Source organism: Nuphar pumila, chromosome 8, assembly GCF_984573655.1.
Source record: "Nuphar pumila chromosome 8, dmNupPumi1.hap1.1, whole genome shotgun sequence".
NCBI lineage: Eukaryota > Viridiplantae > Streptophyta > Magnoliopsida > Nymphaeales > Nymphaeaceae > Nuphar > Nuphar pumila.
Window position 1 is genome coordinate 985,955 of NC_143256.1, and position 27,883 is coordinate 1,013,837.

The 27,883-nt window shown below is 35.8% G+C and overlaps 2 protein-coding genes across 3 annotated transcripts; both read left to right on the top strand.

Annotated features, from left to right (window-relative positions):
* On the top strand, positions 1 to 1,248 carry LOC149829425 (uncharacterized). Its single transcript, XM_090015934.1, has 6 exons — positions 1 to 122; positions 206 to 247; positions 358 to 399; positions 554 to 644; positions 790 to 863; positions 952 to 1,248. The coding sequence occupies exons 1-6, from the start codon at positions 98 to 100 to the stop codon at positions 1,131 to 1,133; spliced, it is 456 nt and encodes a 151-aa protein (XP_089872060.1). The 5' UTR covers positions 1 to 97; the 3' UTR covers positions 1,134 to 1,248.
* On the top strand, positions 1,161 to 27,854 carry LOC149829426 (uncharacterized). 2 transcript variants are annotated; one of them, XM_090015933.1, is made up of 6 exons: positions 1,161 to 1,341; positions 1,841 to 2,044; positions 2,117 to 3,292; positions 24,857 to 24,982; positions 27,161 to 27,222; positions 27,301 to 27,854. In XM_090015933.1, the coding sequence occupies exons 1-6, from the start codon at positions 1,165 to 1,167 to the stop codon at positions 27,302 to 27,304; spliced, it is 1,749 nt and encodes a 582-aa protein (XP_089872059.1). In that variant the 5' UTR covers positions 1,161 to 1,164; the 3' UTR covers positions 27,305 to 27,854. The 2 variants fall into 2 exon arrangements, with proteins under 2 accessions (XP_089872059.1, XP_089872058.1); XM_090015932.1 differs by lacking the exons at positions 27,161 to 27,222; positions 27,301 to 27,854 and adding an exon at positions 26,239 to 26,434.
* The last annotated feature ends 29 nt before the right edge of the window (positions 27,855 to 27,883 follow it).

A 27,883-nucleotide genomic window follows, 5' to 3' on the forward strand; every position in this document is an offset into this window, starting at 1 on the left:
GTTACCCAACCACATTTCAATGAATAGAAGAGGCAAAAGAAGCCCCCCAAGCTCTGAAGCAGCTTAGTCAGAGAGGTCTCCCTCAATTGCTTCCTGAATGCCAGGAACCATCTTAGTTACAGGTACAAGACTCTCTCTCTCTCCCATTCATTGCATTCTCTACGTTCGGCTGAACTAATTCTTTCTTTTTGTTTCTGTTACGAAGTTCTGGAGTTGGTGGAGCTGCACGCTCCATCTGCATCAAGTTGTAAGTCTGAAATTGTTTCCTTCTCTCTTTTCCGCACTTTTTTTTTTCTATGTATGAGTATAATCTTTTGTTGGCGGTCTTTTATCCTTCCCTTTTTCTTGTATGTGTAGCGTCATCATCACCTGGAGGAAGAAACATGGTGTTGGTGAAGGGTAAATTTTCTTCTGTTGCTTCACTTTTCCATTTATTGTTTCTCTTTTGCTTCTTCCGCTTTCTTTTCTAAATTGGGTATCTTTTCCTCTCGTTTTGGCTTCATGGTGCATGAGTTTTGTGGGGTTTTGATGTACTTTGTTGGTGAACTTGTAGTTGCTCACGGGAAGAGAGCATACAGAACAGAGCCTCAACTAGTAGAAGGCAACAAGGGTGTCATAGTCTGGAAATCATCTGACTTCACATTGTAAGTAGTACTTTGAAAAATATATATAGGAGAAAGAAATAATATGAAGTGAATCAGGGAAGTTTCCTCCTTACCAATCTCTAATTTTTTGGTGAAATTAGAATTCTGCATCTTACTCCAACGCATTGGGTGTTTCTATTTTCAGTCCATTGGTTAATCTTCGCGACAATTTGACTATTTCAATTCTTGATTGTGATGAGAATGAAATCGATCGTGCTGGTAACTTGTTTTTGCTGCTATGGTTATTTATTGTCTTGAATTGGTATGCAACAGATTGGTGTTTGAATTGGTTCCATCTGTTTTTCAGATATTGAAAGCCATTCTATAATAGAAAAAGGTGTGTGGGATGACATTTTCCCACTCAAAAGTGGTGGGTCTGTTCACCTCAAGCTGCAATTCATCTTATCCTATGCGGAGCGACAGAAGATTCAGGCCATGGAACGTATACTACAACCTGAATTGCGATATGGTCTCTTAACAATTACCTAATATGTTTTTCTTCTTCCTCGCTTGCTTGTATATGTGGCAGAGAGAAGCTGCATTGAAGAAGAAAGAAGAGGAGCCCCTTAAGAAAAGTGTTCCTGAAGGGTGTGCCGAGAAGTTTCCAAGTAATGGCAATGAAACTTCCCAGTCAGAACTGGGTATGACGTCAATGTCCCAGCAATTAGTTTCTGAAGCTCCCTTGCCATTTAGAGAGGTATGAACTTGTGATTTTGCAGCTTCTTCATGTATGTTAGTGTCTGGACTCTGGAGGGTCTCTTCAAATGAACTAAGTCTTCATAGAATGGAGAGCTCATCAAATTCTGCCTCCAGAGATATTCAGAATAACTACAGTTTTAACCATCTTCAACAGAATTAATCTCATCGGTGATGATAATTTACACAACTTTTTGAGATTTTTGAAGCTGAATAACATGGTCAGCATTGCTCTGCATATAATTTCCCCAAAACCTTTTCATATCAATGTCATTTTCAACAGGTTCTCCTCATTTTGTGGGTATTTCCATTAGCATCGAACTCTCTACAAATTCTTTGGGAATATTGTGCAGATTTCTATAAAACTTGCTTCAATGAATCAAGCATCAAAAACTAAGTAGCCTACTACACATTGCTTCAGTTTTTTGTTATCAACTACCCCTTTGTGTGCTAATTATTTCTCAGAAACTGTAACTGTATCATTTGTTCTTAAATTGCAGCCAATGAGCTCCACAATTCCATCATCTTTGGATAATAGGAAAACCAAAGATAACTTAGCGGGCAATGTATCTGTTCATGCTGAATCAGTTCGCGCCATACCTAGGGTGGATAAACCTCAATTTGCTAAATCTGAGGATGATCCAAATCCAAACCTTAGAAAGGTCAAAGAAATGATACAGGCTTTTGAGAGCAGTGCAGTTCAGGTAAGTCCATCATCTGATAATTTCTTGTACTGGATTAGATATGGATTTTATTTTACACAAAATAAAATGCAGGAACCAAAACGTGCAAATGTTTCCACAAGGGAAACACAATTTCACATATTTGAGGTAGAAGCTGATGCACAATATCCATGTAAAGTAGAAGCTGGCAGAGGGGCATCAAGCATGATCCAGAAGGTTTCAGGAGCTTCAGAAGTTTCATCTGTAGAAATTCCCAATGAGGAGGCTTTGCAATCACACTTGAAGAGCGTTAGTTTTGTTGCAAATCAGTCAGAAAAGCTCACTCTTCTTCCTTCCACTGGTAGGATAATAGAGGATTGTGGCACTCAGCTCATTGGACATAGAGTCAAGGCTCCACTATGCTTAGATAGAGAGCCTCAAAGCAAGCCCCTATCTGACATCCTAAATGTGACAAAACATTATGTGTTAGACAAACAGAACAAATCTAGAACTGTGGTGTCAAATCAAGAAGAGATTGAAAAGGAACATACCAAACTAAGTAAGTCAGTTAGTTCAATTGAAGCATCATCCATGCAGCAGAACTCTATTAAAGAATATAGTCTGTTGCCCAGATCAAAATCAGCCAAGGTGTACGAGGCACATAAAGTGGATATGCAGGTTAATGCTATAGGAGGCAGTTCTGCTGAAAAAAAGCATCCGGTTGATGTATTTATGGAGGAGAAACGTTCCACAATTGATGATGCTGAAAGTGAAGATTCAAATAAAAAGTTTTTGCCTTCAATTATCCACGACCTTCCACAACATCCCATCAATGGTAATAGGAATTACAAAGAGGATGACGGTGTTGCTGTCAGTTTGTTTCAATTAAGTGATTTAAGCAATGTTGAAACTACAGGCAGTATGATTGTTTCACAAAATGAAGGAGACACTCATCCATTCAAGATAGATGATGAAACTGGACAAGTTGCCCATTTGGATATTTTCAGTTGTCAATGCACAGATACCAAACAGAAATTGGAATCGTTTGAAGGATTGGGGAGTTTATCTCCATGTGAGTCTTCAAAGAAATATCAGAAATCTCTTGTAACAAATTTTCAACCAGATTGCAACACCTTTGAGAGTCTCACTGCTTACATAATGTGTGATGAGATGAGATACTTATGCATAACAATGGGGAATAAACAAGTAAAGAACATATCAGAGTTCTATACGGTTTTAGAAACACACACTTTGCAAAAAAAATTGGGCAGAACTCATGCTGCTGAAAAGGTATTTGCTCCATGTTCTTATGAAATTTCCGTTAGTGCCTCGTGTCTTGTTAATTTTTCAATTGCATCCATGTATAAGCTTAATTCTTTCTTCTCGTAATTTGGGGTGAAACACTTTTTTTTTCCTTCTTTAATCAGAGGTTCATGTTATTCTGTTGCTGCATTTTCTGAATTAACATATATATTTTTCTCCCCCTGTAGGTGAGTATACTTCATGTTATTCTGTTTCTACATCTTCTGAATTAACATATATATTTCCCCCCCCTGCAGGTGAGTATATCTCAGAATTAGGGAATCATTATTTGGCTTGAGACTCCCTTGTCACAACAAAGATAAATGTCCCGGACTTGTTCAAACTTGATTTTGAAGCTTTCCTTCTTTAATTCCCATCTTCTCCAGTGACTTGTGCAAGTCCATATGTGTTTCAGCACATTTCATTCATTTTAAACACCTTTTTGTTACATTAGAACTTCACAACATTCACAAAAATCAACTAACAATAGGATTACTGTTGCAATGTCACCATACTCAAAGTTGTTGGCCCTCCAACATGAGGCCACTAGACTCTGTTATATGACCATGCAATACTATTTCTACATAAGTATGGCATATATTCATCAAGCAAATTTAGATGTATACAATTTACTTAGATTCAATAATCACCAAGGTAGAGTGAGATATGGAAAATGTACGAACTAGGAAAGAATATGATGCTCCAGTTGAACTCCTTACAACTTGAATTTGAGACCCTCTTTCTCCAATCTCATATGCACATGCACATGTATGGAAATTGTGCATGGACGCATCTATGTTGGTATAACTCTTTGTGTATGATCAGATTGTTTATGCAAATTTTCCATAAAAACCTGTTTACCTTTTCTGGTGTTAAATTTTATTTAAAATCTGAGTAATGTCGGAATAATTCTGAATAGATGGTGGTTTCTTGACCCCAGCTGTTCATTCCAAAAATAAATTTTGACAGTTGGCTGCAGATATGCAATGTAATAATGTTTCTAACAGAATACTTTGAAATTTTTGTTAATATCAAAAGTACCATTGAATTTTGTACAATCTGCAGCATGAAGGTTTTGGTTTGTCTGGGTCACCATATCATCTAGTTTTTAGAATTCCACAGAAAAGTTGTGTTTTCTATAAAGAACCATTTTCATGGTAAATTGTACTGCTTTGTTACTGAATGCAAAATGTTAAGGGAAAAGATTTATATATTTTCCATTTTCCTTACAGTATAACTTTTTAGAGAAAATAGGTATGTAAATAAACTTGTATAGTTAAACTTTAGGTCTCAGTTATGAGTCATCAATTTTTCCAAAGGGGACATGTTTTTCTATCTTTTGCCAGACCTTTAACAAAAATAGTGCATTTTTGATATGATTGACTTCTCATACAGCCATGCGGAGGTGAAGCATAAATGATGAAATGATGTTGCAAAAGCTTTTTTGTAAAACCCATAATTTTTTAGGATTATTAATAAATAAAGGACTCATTTTTTTTATCTCCAAATTAGAAATGTGTTTCTAGTTTTTGAATTTCATTTATTTATTATATATTCATTTGTTCATTCAAGCCAATCAAGGTATACTTTGCATTTATAGAACTATTTTGGGCTATAAATCACTATTTATATATATATATATATTATATTTAAATATATTTTTGATGGAGTTTGTAAATTATTGGAGTGTATTTGTGTGTTATTTGGCTCTTGGTAATGATTTATAAGGTAATTTGCTATTTTTGGCTAATCTTGTTATAATTGACATTTTTTGAGTTTTTGGCATTTGCGATCGCACACAAAGGGTTCGTTGTATTGCTTGGGTAGCGGTCTTTTGTCTTTGCAGACTTTGAAACTCCTCGATCTTTTGAGTTTCGATTCATTGTTCTTCACATTATTAAAGTAAAATACCTTAACTGAACTTATAAAGAGCATCTTTAGGCACTAATTGTGTAAGCATGATGTTGCGTTGAATATCTAAATGAATTGCAAATACAAGTTATGCTCACATACTTCACTTAGTTGTGGATATCTAGGAATCTTGTGATTGTAGTTCGGAGATCATGCTTGTCATGATTGTTGTTAGTGGAATATGGAGTATGTTTGTTGCAGGTACACCTGTGTGTGAGTTTGAATGCCTATGTACTTATGAATGTATAATATGTACGCAATGTGTATCATCATACTTTGGTTTGCGCATACTATGTTGCTTTGGGTGTTTATATGAATTTGATACATGGTGCACATATAACTACTATGGATATGTATAAGTCGTTTTCGATGCATACTGTGAATGTTATATATATTGTCTTGTCATATGATAGACTCATTTATTCTTGTAAAGAAGAATGCATACGAATGTTATAAATTGTTTTGAACTTGTATGTCTTGTTTGCTTGAGAAATATATGCGTATGATGTACGGTAGGATGGTCAATGAGATTTTGACCAACCCTTACACAATTATATCTAAGGTGATATATCGATTCATGTGGTGAAAAATGCATATGACTTTTATCGTGTGTGCAAATCTCGAACTACGTAGGAGTTATGTATGTTGAGGTTTAGTTGCTTCGTATTATGAAATGTGCATGTTCACGTATGCATGCATAGAACTCATGTTTTGTTTACGCATGCTTCAAGGTTCAATTTATGAAGTGCAATGTTCTTTGTGGCGATGATATGATGCGTAGGATGATATGCTTATGTATGATATGATTTAAATGCCACGTGAAATGAAATTATGAATGCATGTGATAAATGTTTAAGTTCAATAGTGAACTTTGGTTCATGAAGCCTTATTGGTTAAATGTGTGATTTTATAATTTTAATGCCATATGAAGTGATATATAATGTGATGCTTTGATTGTATACATGCTTATGCCTGTGTTGATGACTATCGACCATGAGAGTGGTCAATTGTATTGATGCATGTATCACAATAGTTTTCGCTGGATATGATACCCGTTGAGGAACTGTTCCCAAAGGATTCTCTATGAAGGTGTGCATGACCAGATCAGGTAATCCGACTAGAGCGATAAGTCTCCGTGAGGAAGTACATTGTCCAAAAGCGGATAGCCCGCGAAGACGGTATATTCCTGTGAGGAAGTGCATTGTCTAAGACCAGGCAGACCATCCGTTTAGGGTGGTAACTCCTTGTGAGGTTGTACATTTCCCAGACCAGGTGATCCGACGTGGATTTTGTAAATCTTTATTATGAATAAATGAAATGTTATGATGAATAATGATGATCTTTTGAGTTGATTGAGATAACCAGTTATGAATTTATAGATTTGACTTTTCTATTATAACATGATTATATATTGAACTCAGATATGATAATTAGATCCTTATTGATTTTAGATCTTGATATTAGGTTATGATTGTGACGCTTATGTTAGCGTATAAGTGAATGACACATCACGCTTACAAATGACTAGTTTTGACTTATTAGGTGAATGATACATCACGCCTACATAGTTTCATTGCAAATGATTGCATTATGATTGTCTGAGTAAATATATCACATCATGAATATCTAACTAAATTACTTATAAGGCATGTGCATGTGTTTCATGTTGAAATGGTCAAATGTGATTTGACTTATTGTTTATAAGAATTATGAATGCATATAAAAATAATGCAATGATCTAAATGTCTTAGATGCATATATATTTATGCGATGACTTGTATGCATATAGATTATACTTTATTACGTGAGTTAAAGGTTGAATAGAATATTAAGTGATGAAATGATTTTAAATGCTTTATATTCGAATGCTTGAAATAAATAACTCATAGGACGTTGTTCCCTTGTCTATCACTTGACGATGGATGAATAATATATCTTTACCTTTAAATGCTTGATATGTTTTCTTTAAGTTTGAGTTTAGGTTGCTTTATCAGACTTTAGCGAGTCTGACTCCGTTTTATGGAGGACATGTAATGCAGGTAAAGTATGATGAGTAGTTGGAGCGAAGGGTTGGTCGAGCTGCATCCTCGAGGGTTCACTCTTATCTTGCGATCTTGGTATTCATGATCTTTTCATTTTAAGTACTTGATCATGTAGAGACTGAAGTATTGTTTTCATACTCTGATTTGAAATGAAATTAAAACTCTTCATATTTCAGTCTTATATTGTACGTGGTTTGAAATGTGTATATCCCGTACATTTTGATTTGATTGTTATCTTTAGTATAACCGCGCCTAAAGTCTTAATCGTTTTTAAAAATCATTTATGCATTATAAGATCTGATTTACTTATACTTATAAAAAAAATATAGTCTCGAAATTTTAATATTTGAACTATAATTAAGGTTAAAATTTTTGGGGCATTACATTTTTTCTAGTTTTGGTTACTAGAGAACTTGCTACTGTCTAGATCCCAATAATAAAAGAAGGGGAATAATTTTCTGATGCACTTGTGGGCAATTCTAATCAAGAGAATTTTTTGTCAAATAGTGAACCAAATGAGGTACTCAATAATTTATTGCTATTGTTATGCAGTGTTAGGTGTTTGCAAATGCAAATATGTGGGTAGGTCTCCTTTTCGACATATTCCACATGACATGAAATCACGGAATCGAGGATATGGCATAATTGTATCTTCTCTGATGCAAGACCGTAAGAACAAATATCATGGAAACACTGCATCATACATTAAAGAAAGTGAAATAATTAAGCTTTAGTTCTCAAACATGGTCAATTCTATTAAACCAAATAAACCATTGGTGAAAGCTTCTTCATATTGAAAAGATGGGAACTGCTCTAAGTCCTGACCAAGATATAGAGGTGTCTGAACTCTGAATGCTATGCCCCTTCTTCCTCTCAACCGCTGCATTTTTTTTCTGTGGAAGGATGGGTTTGGGGTGTGCTATTAGGTTCCACATCGGTAAATAAATCTTCAGAATTGTTCTTTTTGTCAGAAAACGATGAGGGAGGAGAGAGAGGCTCTGATGGCTATAGAGGAAAACCCAATAGGGCCTGCGGTTTTTACATTTCATTAAGTACACATGTACATAAATTAGGGTACAAAAATACCCATTACATAAAATATTAAAATTACAACATGCCATTAATGAGCATGTGTTTAAATAAAATAAAATGTATTGGGTCTGGATCTCAGGATCCAGACCCAGTCGTGAATGACGACATCTTTCACCCTCCGTCAATTTGTACATGGTTTTAAACCATGAACAACTTGCCCTTTAACATCCAAAATCTATCCTTGATAAGTCCTTTTGTAAACAAGTCAGCAACTTGATCAACAGTCTGAACGTATTCTGGTTCAATTTTCTTTTCTTCAACCTTCTGTCTTACAAAATGTTGGTCAATTTCAATATGCTTAGCACGACTGTGGTAGATAGGATTGAATGACATGTTGATAACACTTTGATTCTCACACAAGAGAACACTTTTAGAAATCAATTCTCCTACTTCTGTCAGCAGGTGTCTGATCCATGATACTTCGGCTGTAGCAGCTGTCATTGATCTATATTCAGCTTCTGTGCTCGACCTGGCTATGGCTTTTTGTTTCCTACTGCTTCAGGAGACAAGATTTAAGCCAATGAAAATACAGTATCTTGAGACTGACCTACGCTCATCTGGATCTCCTGCCCAATCTGAATCTGTGTAAGAAGTTCATGCATGTGATGGCCATGCATACTCTTTCTGTACAAAAGACCATCTCCAATAGTTCCCTTCAAATATCGAAGAATGCGTTTAACAGCTTCCATATGCTCAATATGTGGTTCATGCATGAACTGAGATACCTGATTGACAAAATAGATAATGTTAGGCCGAGTGAAGGTAAGATACTGAAGCATTCCTACTATCCTGCGATATCCTGTAGGGTCCTCATACAAATCTCCATCTTGGGAACTGAGTTTCTGATGAAGTACACTGGGTGTGCTTAGAGGCTTGCAATTTGTCATACCTGTCTTTCTAAGAACATCAATGGTATACTTATGTTAAGTAAGTGTCATGCCTTCAGGAGTCCTATAAACTTCTACTCCAAGAAAGTATCACAGCTTACCAAGATCCTTCATCTTGAATCTATGGTTTAAAAGTTCTTTAACCTATTCAATATGTTCGTTAGAGTTACCTGTAATGATAATGTCATCAATATATATCAATAACAGGGTAACTATATCTTTGCATTTGAATATGAAAAGAGAATGGTCAGGAAGAGACCGACTAAAGCCATATTTTTCAACTTCAAGTAAAAAATTGTCAAACCAAGATCGAGATGCCTACTTCAGTCCATATATAGCTCTCTTTAACCTGCACAATATTCTTTAGAGTTCCCTTCTGCATACCCAGTGGGTTGCTCCATGTATACTTCTTCCTTTAGAGTTTCATGTAGAAACACATTTTTCACATCCTGTTGGCTGAGAGTCCACTGATGCTCAACAACCAATGATAGTATGATGCAGATAGTGCCCATTTTCACGACTGTATTGAAGGTCTCATCATAGTCTTGTCCTTGCTCCTGTGTGAAGCCTTTGGCAACCAGCCTAGCTTTGTATCACTCAATAGTGTCGTCTGGCTTATACTTTATCTTATACACCCACTTTGACCCAACCATATTTCGATTGTGTGGTTTGGGAACAATATCCCAAGTGCCACATTCATGAAGAGTCTCCATTTCTTTGTTCATGGCTTAAATCTATCGCTTAGAATTTATTGCTTGATAAAATGTTGTGGGTTGATCTTTCTTGCCCAAAGAGGCTAAGAAGAGTTGAAAAACCATCGTGAAGTTCTCATAACTAACCCACCTATCAATTGGATGTCGAGATCGGGTAGACCTTCTGTGAACAAGTGACTGAATGAAAACAAAAGGAGAATTTTGCTCCTGATTAGAGCTGAGAGGTATCTCCTTCTCACGTCTAGAGTAAATAATGCCTTTATACCTTTCGGGGGCCGACAGTGGTTCAGAAATCACATTTTCTTGAGTTCTTTAGGCAGCAGTAGGTACGTTTCCCTTATCTCTTTGATTACATTCAGAAGAACAAACATCATCAATATTAGAAAAGAGATCTGAGTTCAAGCAAGGATGATAGACTTCAATTTATGGAGGAGTGTTAGCACTATGGCCAAATTTTGATTCGTCAAACACAACATTTCTAGATATTTTGATGCGCTTGTTCACAGGATCATAGCATCTGTAGCCTTTGTAATCATCAGCGTACCCAACAAATCGGCACTTTAAGGCCTTATCCTGAAACTTGTTTCGTATGGAACTGTCAACATGAACATAACATACACACCTGAATACACACAAATCATGATAGTTTGGATGCACACCATGAAAAGAGAAATAGGGTGATTTGTTTTCCAAGATGTTCATGGGCAATCGATTTATGACATAGATTGTTGTATGAAAAGCCTCTGTCTAGAAGGTAACTGGAAGATTACTATCATGCATCATGCTCATTGCACTCTCGACAATATGGCGATGCTTCTGTTCAGCAATCCCATTTTATTGAGGTGTATGAGGGCAAGACATCTGCCTACTTATTCCATTTGTCTGGAGGAAACTAATAAAGTCATTTGAAGAGAATTCACCCCCCCACCCATCACATTGGAAACAAATGATATTCTCAGATAATTGATTTTGAACAAAGGAATGAAAATTCCAAAATAACTTGAAGGTTTCAGATTTACTTTTCATAAAGAAGATCCATGTATATCGAGAATAACTGTCAATAAAAATGAGATAATATCTAGTGCCAGACATTAAAGGAACTGGAGCCGGACCCCAAACATCGGAACATATAATTTCAAATGGTCTTGAACCTCTTTTATTAATGGAATGAAATGGAAGAACATGACTCTTACACTGAAGACAACTAGAACATTTTTTATTATCGACGCTTAAACTCAGACTTGACTTGGGAATAAGACTACTTGAAACAAACTTATCAATAAAGCGACTACTATAATGACCCAGACGACCATGCCAAAGATTTGGCTCAATACATTCAGAAAGATTAAAAACACTATTAGAAGGAACTGAAGATGATGATGTGAGCTTCAAGATGGAGTCAACGGGCTGAACACGAGAGGAAGGATTCTCTTGAAACACATACATATTCCCTTGACGTTTTCCTTCAGCGAGCGTTTTCCTCATGTGAAGGTCCTTAACACAAACAAAAAAAGGAGTAAACTCAACTGAAGCATTAATGTCATCTACAAGCTTAGAGACCGAAATAATATTTTTCTTGATATTAGGAGCATGAACGACATTTGAAAGAGCAAGAGAAGAGTTGGACATAGGAATTACAGAATTTCCAATGTGCGAAATATGGTGGTGAGACCCATCTCCAGTGACTATACTATTTCTACCAATACAAGGAACAAGATTTAGGAGCTTACCAACATCATGAGTGGCTGCACCGGAATCAACATACCAAGTGCCTTGATCATTCTGTTTGATGTTCAATTCAGCCAAGGCAGATAATAACAATTTTTTGACTTCTCCACTATTCTTCAATGTATTTGTTTCCTTTCTTGTCTCCAATTGCTTTCCTCTATTTTGCGAGTTAAACCAACAATTTGCCTTTATGTGCCCTCTTTTGTTGCAGAGAAAGCAAGTGGGTATTGTTCTTTGCCTTTGCAGATTAGGAGACATACTGGGAGTAGGTAATATTCCACGAGCTCCTTGTCCATTTCTCTCTTGACCTCCCCTTTCTTGAGATTCATACCTGCCACGTCCTCGACCATAGTTAACTTCTGTGGCAAGAACATCGTGTGCTCCAATGGGATTGTGATTACCTTCAGAGAATCCTTTCAAAGTCATCTCATATTGTAAGAGCTTAGCACGAAGATCTTCAAAAGTAGGTAAGTCTGGTAAACACAGCAAGGAAGTAACCATCATATGTTAATCGGGTCTCAGCCCGCTCAAAGTTTGTTGCACCATATCTTTATCACTAACCGCGCAACCCACAATAGCCAACTGATCTGTGATGGTTTTCATTTTGTTTAAATACTCCATGACAGTCATGAAGTCCTTTCTCAGCATTTGAAACTCTCTCTTTAAAAATAGAATTCTAGCCTGAGAAACTTGAGAATACGTCTGAACAAGACGATGCCATAACTGCATAGTTGTGCAGTCATCTGGGATTGCTACAAGTACCTCCTGTGACAGGGTGGAAGTGATGTAAGCAACCAAAGCTTGATCTCGCTTCATCCAGGATATATATTCTGGATTTATGAAAAAGTGATGGAAGTGTTACCCTCCCCAGTCTTGCCATCTTGTGAAATAAACTCTGGAGTAACAGAAACAGAGCCATCTAGATGTCCAGAAAATTGGAGTTGTTATGAATGGGATGATTTGTCTTTTCCAGGTGAGAAAATTGGAGTTGTTCTAAGAAAGTTGAAAGAAAGGCCAGATTGAAAAGCAGAAAATGAATCCATAGGCGATTGAAGGCGAAAACAAGACTTTGAAAGAACAACAAATAAAAGTCAGAACCAAGACGCAGTTTCAGAGAACTCGGCTGCCTTTTTTTTTTTTTGCAGATCAACCTAAGACAAAAGTTGAGTTTATGCAGCAAACTGATCTGAATAAAGATCAGTCAATGAAAAGGAAAATAGAAACACATTATTTGAATGTAACGTGTTTTTCTTTTCGAAAAATGCAAAGAGGAATAAAAGAAAGGGAAACCCAAAAAGGAAAAGAAATTTGATATTTTACTCATCTAAAACTGACCTTATTTTTTTGAAGAAATTGAGGAACGATATAGACTGTTAAAACATATGTAATAATACCATAATACCCGATAGGGGTATTATGGTCATTTCACAAAGTACCCCATAGGGGTACTTATTTTGTTTCTCTCATTTTACTATTTTTTATTTTTCTTTTTATTTTTAAAATTGTATTTTTTGGATACCGAAAAGGGCCCCCACAATGGAGTCGTTGGGGCCCCCAACGGTCACATATGTGACCGTTGGGGGCTCTCAACGACTCTATTGGGAGCCCCTTTGGTCTCCTTTTCTTATAAATAGGGGGAACCCCCCATGTATGTTGTACTGCTCTTGAGAGCTCCTCTTCAATAATAGTGATATTATTTTTCATGTGTGTAGCCTTTTTATAAGGCCCTTTGTATATCCCTTAGTGGATTTTCTCTCTTGTGCTTGTTGCACTTGTCCGTGTGGGACATTGCGAATGCTTTAGCATTCTTGGTTTCTTCCGCTTATTTCATTACATGGTATCAGAGCCATACGATCTTCTAAAGGTAAAATCTTGTCTCTCTCTACTTCCTTTCTTTCTCACATCTTCATTGTGTAGCAATGGAAGTCAAGATCGATCTATCATTCAAACTCAATGGAAAAAATTACATGATGTGGGCATCCGCAATGGAGAATAATCTCAAAGGCAAGAAGCTTTGAGGTTATGTCATGGGAACCGTTCCGGAACCCCAACTTAAGCTCACAAAGATGGAAGGAGATCAAGAGAAAGCACTTGAAGGCGATGCTCGTCTCAAGGCCATTGAAGACTATAATCATCAAATGGAAGATTGGGAGAGCAACCATGCAAAAATCCTAGCATGGTTTATGAATAATGTCGAACTCAAGGTATGTGCAAATATTGCAAAATTTCGCCGGGCAAATGAAGCTTGGTTTTTTATGAAGGGTATGTTTACCCAAAAGGATCTTGCAAGAGCCTATTTCTTGCAAGAAAAAGTTAGAACCACAAAACAAGGTGACATGAGCATACAAGATTACTATAGTGCTCTAAATCCTTTGTGGGATGAATTGGCTCTTTTAGAGCCTAAATGGGTATCTATGGAGGATGTGGTTCTAAGACAAAAACAAATGGAACAAGATAGATTGTTTCAATTTTTATTTGGGCTTCGTCCCGAATTTGAACAAGTGAGATCCTCACTTCTCCATAGATCCAAGTTTCCTCCCTTAGAAGAGGCTATTGCCGAGATTACTCAAGAAGAGACTAGGCATAGCATGGGTAAAAGCATAGAGCAAGTTCTTGCCGTATCTAAACCCGGCAATCATGTTAAAACATACAAACCACCTCATTTTGGTAAGCAAGGGAGTGGTGGAAGAAAAATGATTATATGTCACCATTGTTATGAGCCGGGACATATTAAACCCGTTTGCCCAAAGCTAAATGGGGCATTTAAGCCAAAGGTGGCTTCCGTTGAAGAATCCACCACCAAAGAAGATGACGGCAAGAACGGGGATCTCAAAGATACTCTTGGACAAATCTCCTTGGCTCTTCAACAAATTCTAAAGGTCACTTCTTCCACCTCCGGTGCCGCCATTGCCTCATCATCACCTCCCGGTACGTACTCTTGGATTTTAGATTCCGGAGCCTCTTTTCACATGACTCCTCATGAAAATGCATTGACCAATGTGCACGCCAATTCAAAATTATCTTGTGTCTCTACGGCCGATGGAACTTTTCTCAAAATAAATGGTATTGGAACTCTTGATTCTAAAAATACTCAAAATTTTCTTGTTCCAAAAGTTAGAATAGTTCCTAAATTAAATCTTAACCTCTTTTCCGTTTCTCAAATAGCCGACCATGGATGTGAAATATCTTTCTCATCCCAAGGGTGCTTTGTGCAGGATCTCCGGTCCGGGAAGCGGATTGGGCAAGGCCATAGGAAGGGAGACCTTTATTTTATGGATGACTTAACACTTCCAAATACCTCATTTTGTACTTATGTCCAAGACAAAAATATTGAAACTTGGCATAAAAGACTTGGACATCCAAGTTACTCAAAAATGTATCTTTTTCCTTTTGGAAGCAAGTTTTGTAAAGAAAAAGATATCAATTGCAAAGATTGCATTTTTGGAAAAATGAAGTCTACTCCTTTTCCTATTAGAACCTTTGTGACAACAAGACCTTTTGAATTGGTGCATTCCGATGTATGGGGACCATCTCCGGTTTTATCCAAAGGTGGTTATTCGTATTATGTTACGTTTATTGATGATTATACTAGATATGTATGGATTTATTTTCTTAATGCTAAATCGGAAGTTTTTAACTTCTTCAAAGAATTTCATGCAAAAGTTCAAAATCAATTTCAAAGTCAAATATCCATTCTTAGATCCGATTCGGGTGGAGAGTATTTATCAAATGATTTTCAATCATATCTAAAACAACATGGCATTTGTCATCAAAAATCTTGCCCAAGGACTCCTCAACAAAACGGTCTAGCGGAGAGAAAACATAGACATATTTTAGAAACCACTAGATCCTTACTCATTTCTAAAAATATTCCTAAAAAGTTTTGGGCCGAAGCCGTGTTGACCTCCACCTATTTAATCAATAGGATGCCATCTTCAAAATTGCATAACATCTCCCCTTATGAAAAACTTTTTAATATGACACCCGACTACAATCGTCTTCGTATTTTCGGGTGTAAATGCTTTGTTCTTTTGCATAAAAGAGATAAATTGTCACCTAAAGCAATAGAATGCGTATTTTTAGGATATGGTGAAAATCAAAAAGGCTATAGATGCTTTGATCATAAAAACAATAAGTTATTTGTCTTCAAAGATGTAACCTTTTTAGAAGATGAAAATGGATTTGACATATTGGAAAAATCAAATGAAATTAATTATATGTTTATCAATGATCTTTTAGAAGATTCAAATGATGACTCTTTGAGTCATCCGGAAGTTTTAGAAAATACTCATGATTCTCATGATAATGATGTATCACCAACTAATGGTGACAATCTCCAAGTATACACTCGGCGTGAGGAAGCCCAACCTATTAGTGCTTTAGAAAAATTCTTGCGGCTTAATGAACCCCTAGAAGAAACCTCCCTTAGGCGTTCTTCTAGAGAATCAATTCCACCTAATAGGTTTGTCTCATATGCAACTCTTTCACCTAAATATAGAGCTTGTCTAATAGCCTTGCATTCTTACTATGAACCCTCCCATTATAATCAAGCAAAAAGTATACCTCATTGGGTTGAAGCAATGAAAGTTGAACTAGATGCTTTAAATGAAGCTAAAACTTGGGAAATAGTTCACCTTCCTCCAAATAAGAAAGCTATAGGATGTCGATGGGTCTACAAAGTCAAAACAAAAAGTGATGGTTCCCTAGAGCGTTATAAAGCTAGATTAGTTGCTAAGGGATACTCACAAGAATATGGCATCGATTATGAAGAGACTTTTGCTCCCGTGGCTCGCATGACAAGTGTTAGAACTTTAATTGCGGTAGCATCATCTAAGAAATGACCTATATTCCAATTAGATGTTAAAAATGCCTTTCTTAATGGTCAGTTGAATGAAGAAGTATATATGGACCCTCCGCCGGGAATCAGTGTTAACCAAGGTCAAACCCTTCGGTTATTAAAAGCCTTATATGGTCTTAAACAAGCCCCTAAGGCTTGGTATGATAGATTTAGTGCTATCATGTTACAATTGGGATTTCGCTCATGTTATACTGACACTGCTCTTTTTGTTAAACATGCAGGTAATAGTATCATCATCCTTCTGCTTTATGTTGATGATATGATCATCTCTGGCAATGATGAAAGTGGTATTCTTAAAGTTAAAAATATGTTAAAACATAATTTTGATATGTCTGATCTGGGTTTTCTCAGGTACTTTCTTGGTATAGAAGTTGCATACTCTCCTCGCGGGTATATATTGTCACAGATGAAGCTTGCTGCAGACATATGTTCCAAATCTGGGATTTCAGATGATAAAAAGGTGGAGACTCCCGAAGTTATCAATGCTAAACTACGACTGGAGGATGGAGTTCTGCTGGATGATCCTACGCCCTACAGGCAACTCATAGGCTCCCTCACCTATCTGACTATCACCAGGCCCGATATCGCTCATGCTGTGCACTCTGCAAGCCAATTTCAGCATGCTCCTACATCTGTGCATATGAGTGCTGTGCTCCGGATCATTCGATATATTAAAAATACTTTGACTAAAGGGCTATTCCTATCCTCAATCTCTTCCTTAGATTTACTAGCTTATACTGATGCTGACTGGGGAGGAAACCCAAATGATCGAATCTCAACTACTGGCTTTTGTGTGTTTCTAGGAGATTCGTTAATTGCTTGGAGGTGCAAGAAACAACAGAAAGTCTCATTGTCTTCTACTGAAGCAGAATACAGGGCTATGGCAACCACTACAATGGAGCTTGTGTGGCTTCGAAGTCTTCTTCAAGATATGGGAGTCGAAATTACCGGTGCTTCGAAGCTTTGTTGCGACAACAAAAGTGCCATCTATATTGCCAGCAACCACACCTTTCATGAAAGGACTAAACATATTGAGATGGACTGTCATTATGTACGTGATGAATATCTTCGTGGGACAGTTACACTGCCATATGTCACTTCAGAATATCAACTTGCAGATTTCTTTACCAAAGCCCTGCCTGCTCCTCGCTTCTTGTTCCTTCTTGGCAAACTTTCGGTCATTCCCCCGTAAAGTTTGAGGGGGGTGTTAAAACATATGTAATAATACCATAATACCCGATAGGGGTATTATGGTCATTTCACAAAGTACCCCATAGGGGTACTTATTTTGTTTCTCTCATTTTACTATTTTTTATTTTTCTTTTTATTTTTAAAATTGTATTTTTTGGATACCGAAAAGGGGCCCCACAATGGAGTCGTTGGGGCCCCCAACGGTCACATATGTGACCGTTGGGAGCTCCCAACGACTCTATTGGGAGCCCCTTTGGTCTCCTTTTCTTATAAATAGGGGGAACCCCCCATGTATGTTGTATTGCTCTTGAGAGCTCCTCTTCAATAATAGTGATATTATTTTTCATGTGTGTAGCCTTTTTATAAGGCCCTTTGTATATCCCTTAGTGGATTTTCTCTCTTGTGCGTTGTTGCACTTGTCCGTGTGGGACATTGCGAATGCTTTAGCATTCTTGGTTTCTTCCGCTTATTTCATTACAATAGACGTGATGTGAAAAGAAAATGGAATCACGTCAAACAATATGAGATTAGAACAAGAGGAGGGTGATGAATACGCATATTCAGATTTAGAAATAGATGCAGATTTTAAAAGAGAAAGGGTAGATGCATATTTTAGAAACCAAGATGCAGATTTTAGAGATGAGAAAAATATGCAGAAAAGAAAGAGAAAGAGAATATGTTGACAGGAAAGGGATATTTTGCAGAATACGTTGGCTTAGATGGCTTAGAGATTCAAGAAAAGGAAGAGTAAGAAAAATACCTTGGAACCGCAGACCTTGGAGAGGATCACTACTCTGATACCATGTCAGAAAACAATGAGGGAGGAGAGAGAGGCTCTGATGGCTGCTGAGGAAAACCCAATAGGGCCTGTAGTTCTTACATTTCATTAAGTATACTCATGTACAAAAATTAGGGTACGAAAATACCCATTACATAAAATATTAAAATTACAACATGTCATTAATGAGCATGTGTTTAAATAAAATAAAACGTATTGGGTCTGGATGCAGACCCAGTCATGAATGACGACGTCTTTTCTCTTTTACCATCATCAAATATTAGAAGTTTGAGACAAATTTTGTGGCTCAACACATTTCAACCAAAAAATACCAAGATTTTTTTTTTCAAGTTAACAAAAGGTCGATTCTATTCTTTTCTTTTCTAAAATGTAATAATGTAATGGTCTTATTAATGAACCCGTTCCAACCGTACAAGTACTAGACGACCCGCCTGAACGCAAGCACGAGCATGTCTTAGCCTCCTAGTACCAAATCCAGTACGGAACCACCGTCAACGAATCCGATTGAATCATTACATAAAAGAAATTGTTAAACCAAGTCTTTCATCATTGGCATCACCTTAACCGAATTAAGCTCTAGGGAGTCAGCCTGCGCATGCACCGACGTTTAATAGCTCCGTAGAACAAAGTTCAAGATTAAAGCATCTAAATGACAAAAACTTTAAGTTATTACTTATGTGAGTAAACATAGCGGAAAGATATTGATTTTGGAAATCAATTTCATTAACTGGTTTCTTGGTTAAATCTCCCAGACACATTACATTTTAAAAATTACTGCCATCACATACCATGAATAAAAATCACTAAATATTAAATAATCGCATTTCAGTATTGAACCATTAAAGCAATTGTTCAATTAAATAGTCATTCATAAAATCGATAATTATCAAATATAAAAGAAATAAGGAGCCCTTGGGATCATCGAAAACATCAACATGCACAACCCCCTCCAGCATCCTGCACTCACTCGAACTATCATAGATTACTTGAAAAACATTTTATTTTGAAAGCATGAGACTTTGGAAAATCTCAGTAAAATTCACAGAGCTAATGCAAGATACAACACATAAAGTTTGTATGATATAAATAACTAAGAACTACATCAACTATCAGAAAGCAGATACAAGATTTCCACAAGGTATTCATGCATCTATGATTCATAAACAAATATGAAATAACAATCTCAAGCATTTATAACATTAATTTCAAATGAAATCAAGATATGTATCAATGAGAATGGATTTATAAACTTTCTGGAACAGGAATAAAATACAGTAAACTAAAGTGAGCAAGTAATTTATATTCCACTTGATTACCATGACCTACCTAGGTATGACATAGGACCAACCCGAAACAACCAGACTACCCAGGTGTTTATTATGTTATGTACTTTAATTTTTTCGAGTAGCCCCTGAGTCGTATCCTCCTTTCAGAGTCAGACCGTGAGAGGTAGCGGCATGCTCCAAGAGAATTCTACCTGGGGGTATGGCTTCAGGTCACAATGATAATCATGATCAGTCACTTTTGCAGAAGTTCATAAGGACATGCCCACTTAGGATAAAAGTAGCAGTCTTGGTCCCCCTAAATTCTTTGGGCTGGAGGACCATCGAGGTATTGCCCCTCGCAGCTCAAAATAAATAAGGGCCCAAAGAGTTCATACTGTCTACCCTCTCTAAAGTAGACCAAACTAGTCTTTTCGGTTCAGAATACCTTAATAAAGGTATACTCGAAAATATATCACATTGTTATCTTTATGAATTAGATCATAGGTAAATGCAACTAACATTTAGGCTAGTGCATTGCCATCTCACTGTTTCCTCTTATGGAACCTTAAATTATTTTAATTTCATCAAGTACACCAAGTGCCCATACAACTTTGGGAGATTTCTATCAATCCTACCTGCATTTTCAAATACGACCTCTCAAAGCATAACATGCGTTCTCACAATAAGGAATCATGTCAACATGCTGTTTAGGAATTCAATTATGTAGTATCACAACATTTCAAATATTTAGGAACAAACATGCAGTAATATCACATATACATCATTCTACATCCGCACATATGACCAATATACAACAAAATTAACATGTTCATATTCATTTTTTACATGTTTTGCATTTATAAACATGCTCATAATCAGTTTATTATGAAATAACATAATTAAACTGCCATAATGGAACAATTTTACAAATCTCAATCACAATACGTGTAGGAGCCTCTTTCCTCGAAAACAGGGCATCCCTACACCATAATCATAACTTACCAAAAGCAATCAAACTCACATTTATCTCTATCATAGTATCAGATCTAATATAATTCAAAACTGAATTTATGAAAAGTTTAAAGAAAACATCAAAACATAATTAAAGTTATAAACCCGACTTTCCTGATAAGAGCTCTCATAAACCCTTACCGAGCAAATCGATATGACTCCAATTAATATCTTGGCCTTTCAGTTCTCAAATCATATCAAATCTAAATGAAATATTTATGATAGCATACACATTAAAGAACTCACTACAACTGGCTCGTAACTAAAAACACATAAATCTTTTTCCCCGATTTAGGCCTCCATAAGCCCAAACCGAAAAGGCTCACATATTTTTAATTACGTTCAGTTGTAATCATACTTAAACAAGATGAATACACATTACTTAACTCAATTTATGTTGTACAAACTTGTAAATATTCATATCTCATTTAAATATGCCTTTGAAACATCCAAATCAATTAAAAAAATCCAAAACCCTAAATCGATTTTTGAGAAATTGGAGTCTTAATTCTATTACGAAGAAGTCATCAGATATACATTAAATCAAGTATGAATCCAGAGATCTAATAAATTAACATGCTGAATATAATACAAATTGAGTCAGGTCTTACACATACAATTCACATAAACCTTCATTCAAATATTTTTACATGTCTAACACATTATTTTTTATGCAATAGAGTTAATAAACACTGATAATATGTAATGTATATCAGAAATATATTGAAACCATAAGTCCCTAACATGTTACTACTTAAACATAAGCATAAGTCTTCTGGGAAACTTGGATCCCTATTGACCTGTTTTTATAAAATTTGTCTGGTATAACAAGACTTATATAAAATCACAGTATTTTTACTGTGGTTACCAACTTTTATGGAACCATGTTCTAACAGAGTTTCGATCTAGAATCTGTAGTCTGCAAGATTTTTACCAGATTAATGTATTTCTTGGAATTTATATACAACATTTTTGACAAAACTCTTTTTACAGAGTCTGTTATTATGTATTAAGATTCACCCAAAATTTTTATAAAATATTTGGAGTTATTTTTCAAAGGCGTTTACATCTTCTACCAGAGATGGGTCAAAACCATCCTGTAACTAGAGCCAGAATATGGGGCTCTGTTAAAATGGGTGTATTTTTATCAATACAAATTCAAAAAAGATAAAACAAGGTTCTAAATTCAAGATCAAGATGAGATCATCATAGTAATTTTATTTAGATTTTTCGAACCGATATTCAAGAAGATATCGATTTATTTTCGAAACTGGTCGGGAATAATATATCAGACATCACCGATTTTGGTTTCTCAGAAAATGTTTTTGTAAAAACCCTTTTTAAGATCATAAAACCTTTAAAATCTTATTAGTTTAGATTTGATCTGACATGATATAAATTAACACATGAATAACACTATCAAAATCATGTTATGATTGAATCTAATACGAAATAACAACAAAACCCTAATTATGCATGTTTCTCAAAATCATTTTTATGAAAAACTTACTATTTATCTTTTTCGAACCTAAGAAACGATTTCTTCAACCAAGAAAACATGTAGAACAGATCAAAACATGTTCGTATGTTATTGAAAACTAAAATAATCTAGACATGCATGCTTCATGTACGTAAGGAGCATCGACTACGTAAATCTTACCCATAAAATGATAGATCTTTAGGGTAGAATGAGGGAATCGAGTAATCCGACTTTTACTCCACCACCACCAATGAGGTAAGTGCAGGTTTAATGGCTGCACAAGACTTCTCCTGACCTTCTAGACGTTTTGGAGGAGAGAGAAAATAAAAATACAAAGGAGAAAAAGGAGAGAAAGAAGAAGAGAGAGAGAGAAAAGAAAATTTTCTCAAAAGATGTATGGGGCGTGTGGGAGGGGGGTATTTATATCCCCTTCCCAACCATAGGCTGATCTAATTTGGACCCTCCCTCTCTAAAATCGTGTGGAGGGGAAGAGGAGCCCTTACTAGAAAAATCCTAGCTTCTAGACTCCTAATTCTTTAGCCATATCAATTTTTTTTCTAATATTATTTTAGTGAGATAATTAGGCTTGACTTTTTAACAACTAACTCCATCCCATCCAACTTGTGTGGACTCTTCTAGAAGTGTGGGACATCCTCCTTTATTTATTGCTTTAAAAATATTTAAATTAAAAGTCTTAATTATCTTTTTTTTTAATTATTTTTATAAATGTAAAACTAGAGGATAATTTAATCCACATGGACTCTTGGATCTAAATGGGGGTCCACATTGGACGTCCCCTATGAGGGTCCAAAATGTATCCATTGGATCTAAATAACATTTTAAATTAGATCCAAACTGAACTGCACCCCAGATCCAACTTGGATCCAAATGGCAATTTTGGATCCAGAATCGAAGTTCAAGATCCAAACCACACCAAACTCATAAAGTTTTCATAATTTATCTTTTTCGATTATTCTTGAAATATCATTCATAACTTGAGACAAAGATTCATAATTAATCGAAATCAAGAAAATCGAGAAATTCAATCAAATCAAGAATATCACAAAATCAAGAATTTTAAGAAGATCAAGAAAATCAAGAATGCACAATTATAGTCATAATCACATCAATACTCCATCATATATTCATTTTAATCGTCAGAAAAATCTCGGGTTTTACAGATTTACAAAATAAATTATTCAATCTCTAAATTTGAAAATGTGGGAAAATTGTATAGTTTATTACAACAAACAACAACAACAACTACGCCTTCATCCCAAAACAATTGGGGTCGGCGATATGAACCAAAAAAGAAAATCATTCTGGGTCTTCCACATGAATCCTTCTCCTCCAATCATTTCTATCCAATGCCATTTCCTCGGTGAGGTTCAAAGCATTCATATCCTTTCCTATCATCTCCATCCAAGTCTTCTTAGGCCTACCTCGACCTCTTTTAACTAATATATTTTCCCATTTCTTCATCCTTCTAACTGGAGCATCATTAGGCCTTCGCCGAATATGTCCAAACCACCGTAAACGATTCACTCTCATCTTATTTTCAATGGATGCAATGCCTACCTTCTTACGTATCTCCTCGTTTCGAATCTTATCTTTTATTGTATTTCCACACATCCATCTAAGCATACGCATCTCAGCTACACTCATTTTTTGAATATGATGTCTTTTGGCAGCCCAACATTCCGTACCATATTGTAAAGCGGGCCTAATAGTGGTCCTATAATACTTTCCCTTCAACCGCAATGGCATTCTACGATCGCACAACACTCCAGTTGCACTCTTCCATTTCATCCACCCAACCTTTATCCTATGATTTACATCTCCATCAATTTCTCCATACTTTTGAATGATAGATCACAAATATTTGAAAGAGTCATCCACCGGTATTTCTTGCTCACCAAGCTTCACTACACTCCCATCACTACTTCGTTGCGTACTAAACCGACATTTCATATATTTTGTCTTACTCTTACTCAACTTAAAACCTCTTGCTTCCATAATTCTAACTTAGCATTAACCCCAGCTCTAGACTCATCAATCAAAACAATATCATCAGCAAACAACATACACCACGGTACATTTTCTTGAACTAATTAAATCCATGTGTTAATGGAAAGTCATGAATGTTGGTTATGGTGGACATATCCAAACACTAGGCAAGTATTCATGGGCACTTCCAAACTTTTGGATGATCGGCTGGACTTTGGAACTAGGATAGTAATTTTTCTATCCTACATATATTGCACTGTAAGATATGCATTATCTGCTCTTTTGGAACCACTTTCATGCTAGTATGACTTATTAATTTGAAGTTTTCAAAAATCAGATTTAGCATTTTGGAACCAGGAAATAAACATAAAATCACCCCAAAATCTAAATTCCTTTGTTATTACAACTGTATGATTAGGTGCTGTTCAAATTTTTACATTATATGGATGTACAATTATATTTTGGTATCTTGTAAACTTGTCAAGATTGGTTCTACTTTTTGTCAAATATTTTTTGATGTCATTATTGATCAATGGTTATTATTTCTTATGAATCATGATGACTGCAGGATGTGGCAATTGATGGATCACAAGTTTTGCCGAACCAGGATGACAAGGATTCTTGCAGTCAAAGAAAACCAAGGCTTGATAATTTGATGGATGTGCTAGATTTATTGGATGGATTCCTCAAACAGGTTTGGCTATTCATGTTTTGGTCTCATTAAGATGTATATATTGATCATCTTTCTTGTGCCGAGAATCCATAGTGGAATATATAAGGGGGTGTTTCATTTCAAAAGTTAAACAATTTTAGAGAAATTATATTTCACATATAACAAAAATTATTAATTTGCACCGTTTGATAGGCATTTTATAGCTCACATAAATGCTAGTGGTACCTTGACTTTGACATGTTTTCCCTTCCACAGCAGAAACATGGGCTCCCATCTCTCTCTCTCTCTCTATCTATATATATATGTGTGTGTGTGTGGTGGTTGGGGGGGGGGGAATGAAAACCTACCCAATAAAAAATATTTATTGGATTTTTGGTGTTTTTTTTGTAATTCTGACCTTACAGATGTGATCTATGCACTTGTTTTTATAGGAATCTTGGAGTATTTGATTACGATGCATGGATATGTTGTTATAAGGTTTCAAACATCAACGACCTACAATTTCATAAAATTTTGAGTCTCCAAATACCATTTTTTCCATCCAAAATGCATGGTCCAAGTGTTGATTTCTAGTAAATCAAACATGCTGAACACATCTCTAAGGTCAGAATTTCGAAAAAACACCAAAAATCTGATAAATGTTTCTTATTGGATAGGTTTGGGAGGTTTTCTATTGGGTAGGTTTTCATTTCACAGTAGGTGTATCTAAATTTTTAAAAGTTCACTTTATATGATGGTATTTTAGTGATATTTAAAGTGTGAGGGTAGATGTGGTACGGGGAGAGAGAGAGAGAGAGAGAGAGAGAGAGAGAGAGAGAGAGAGAGTTGGACATTGGAACTCTCAAACAAATGATTTAAAAAGTAAAAAGTATATAAAGAGTAGTAGGGCGGCTATTATTGGGACACTTAAAAGAGTAAACCAAAAAACACAATTGTCTTAAATTCAAAAGACGCAATTCAAAAAATGACATGATCTACAACGTGTCAATATCGTGTCATAATGAATTTTGTGTCTGGTTCCATGTCAAACCGTGTCATATTAAATACGTGCAAAAAATAAAATGTAACTGTGACATAGAATGCTAGTTGATTAAAATTCATATATTCTAAATAGGTGTAACTAGTCAACCTCTTAATTTGTTTCTATTGATTAAACTTTGGCCTTTGATGCTTCCATTTGCATATTGTTTTTATTATTGACTTCAGTCCAAGATTAACGTAGAATTGAATATCATGTGCATGTTTGTGGCAATATTTGATTTTTGTAATGGAAACAGTCGAAACGGCTGCTGCTTGCCAAATTAAATCCCAAGAGCAATAGACCTCCTATATGTAATCCCCTGAAGAAATGAAGACCTCAAGTGAACATGACAACCCTTTGATGGGAGGCCCTAAAAGAATATCATTGGCTGCACTAGTCGGTGTATGGCTATCTGAAAGGCAAATGATAGTGTAACGATTCGGAACTTCATTGGTGGGTAAAAGCACATATGTAGAAGCATTCAACAGAATATCTAAAAGTGTATTGTATTATATCATACATAATGAAACTTGGAAAAAACTTGTCTTAAGAAACAAAAATCATAATGTTTAAAAATTATAAGAAAAGGATATATAACGAAAAGGTATTTGCACGATATCTGAATCCAGCACTCTAATAAATGAAAGGCTTGATTCATAGATATTAGTTTCCTTCTGTTGTGTATAACAGCATTGACGGCTCTCGTTTGTTATGTAATAGGGACATGCCATTTTAGCTGTGTGTCCCTGGTGACACGAGAAGACATGCTTGGACACTGACACATACGGCATTATTTTAATAATTTTAAATAATATTTTATTTTATTTTAATAATTGAGCCATTTTAAATGTTAAAATATTCAAAAAATAGTTTTTATTGATTAAAAAAAAACGGTGTTGTCTTGTCCCATTTTTTGAAAAAAAAAAGAACTTTCGAGTTGATCCAAATCCCATGTTGTTGAGTCCACGAATCATTGTGACATTGCATGTAGTCAGCTGTGGCCATGCTTCAGTTGCCAATTCCTGTCCTTTTGGATTGGTAGTTTCCTTTTCTTCATTTGTTTTTAATTACGTTTGATGGCATATCAGCTTCTTTTGGTCTTCACCTTATCTCTGTCCACTTTTAATAACTAAAGCATCGACTATGAGCATAAATCATAATGTACTGTCCTATTACAGGCAGTAAGAGTTGTAGTTGTAGCGGCATGCGGAACACTCCTTTTCAACATCAGAAGAATAAGGTTACCTGCCAAAATCTCACTCTTTTATAGCAGTGTAGATGATGATGATGATGATGATTGTTGTTTGCTTGTGCGTAGGTGACATGTAAAGGCTGTGATCTTTGAACAGCATAACTAGAGGCATCCACATTAATTCATTCTTCACCAACTCATGAATCAGGATTTGTCAGAATTCATGATATTTGGCCATGTCTACTCAACTGATTGCTGTAATAACTTTTGTTGATCGTTAATCTACCAAGAGCTGGAAATCTTGTGCAGAAGAAGCATGATACATGCACCATTGTGCACCGTCTTCCATATTTTTGTGTAACTCACACTGGCATAAGTGGTCATTAAGGCATAGAATGGCACAGGTTTCTTTTTTTAGTGGGCAAATTAAGACATGAGTTTCACTTTTGGTGTTTAAAGCTTATTGTCGAAGGTGGCATGATCTTCAAAATGACTACATACTGGGGAAGTAAGGAATCGAACAGGGATGCAATGAATATGTATCATTGACCCTTCATGTGCCTGTGGTATCTTCTAAGTCATGTTTCAAAGGGTTTGTGCTTGTTGCTGACAATTTGTAGTTATGTATCTGCTATATATTGACAGGGAATGTATAATAAAAAAACATTTTTACTGGTGTAGTTTTAAGCTGCGCAAAAAGTTTTTGCTG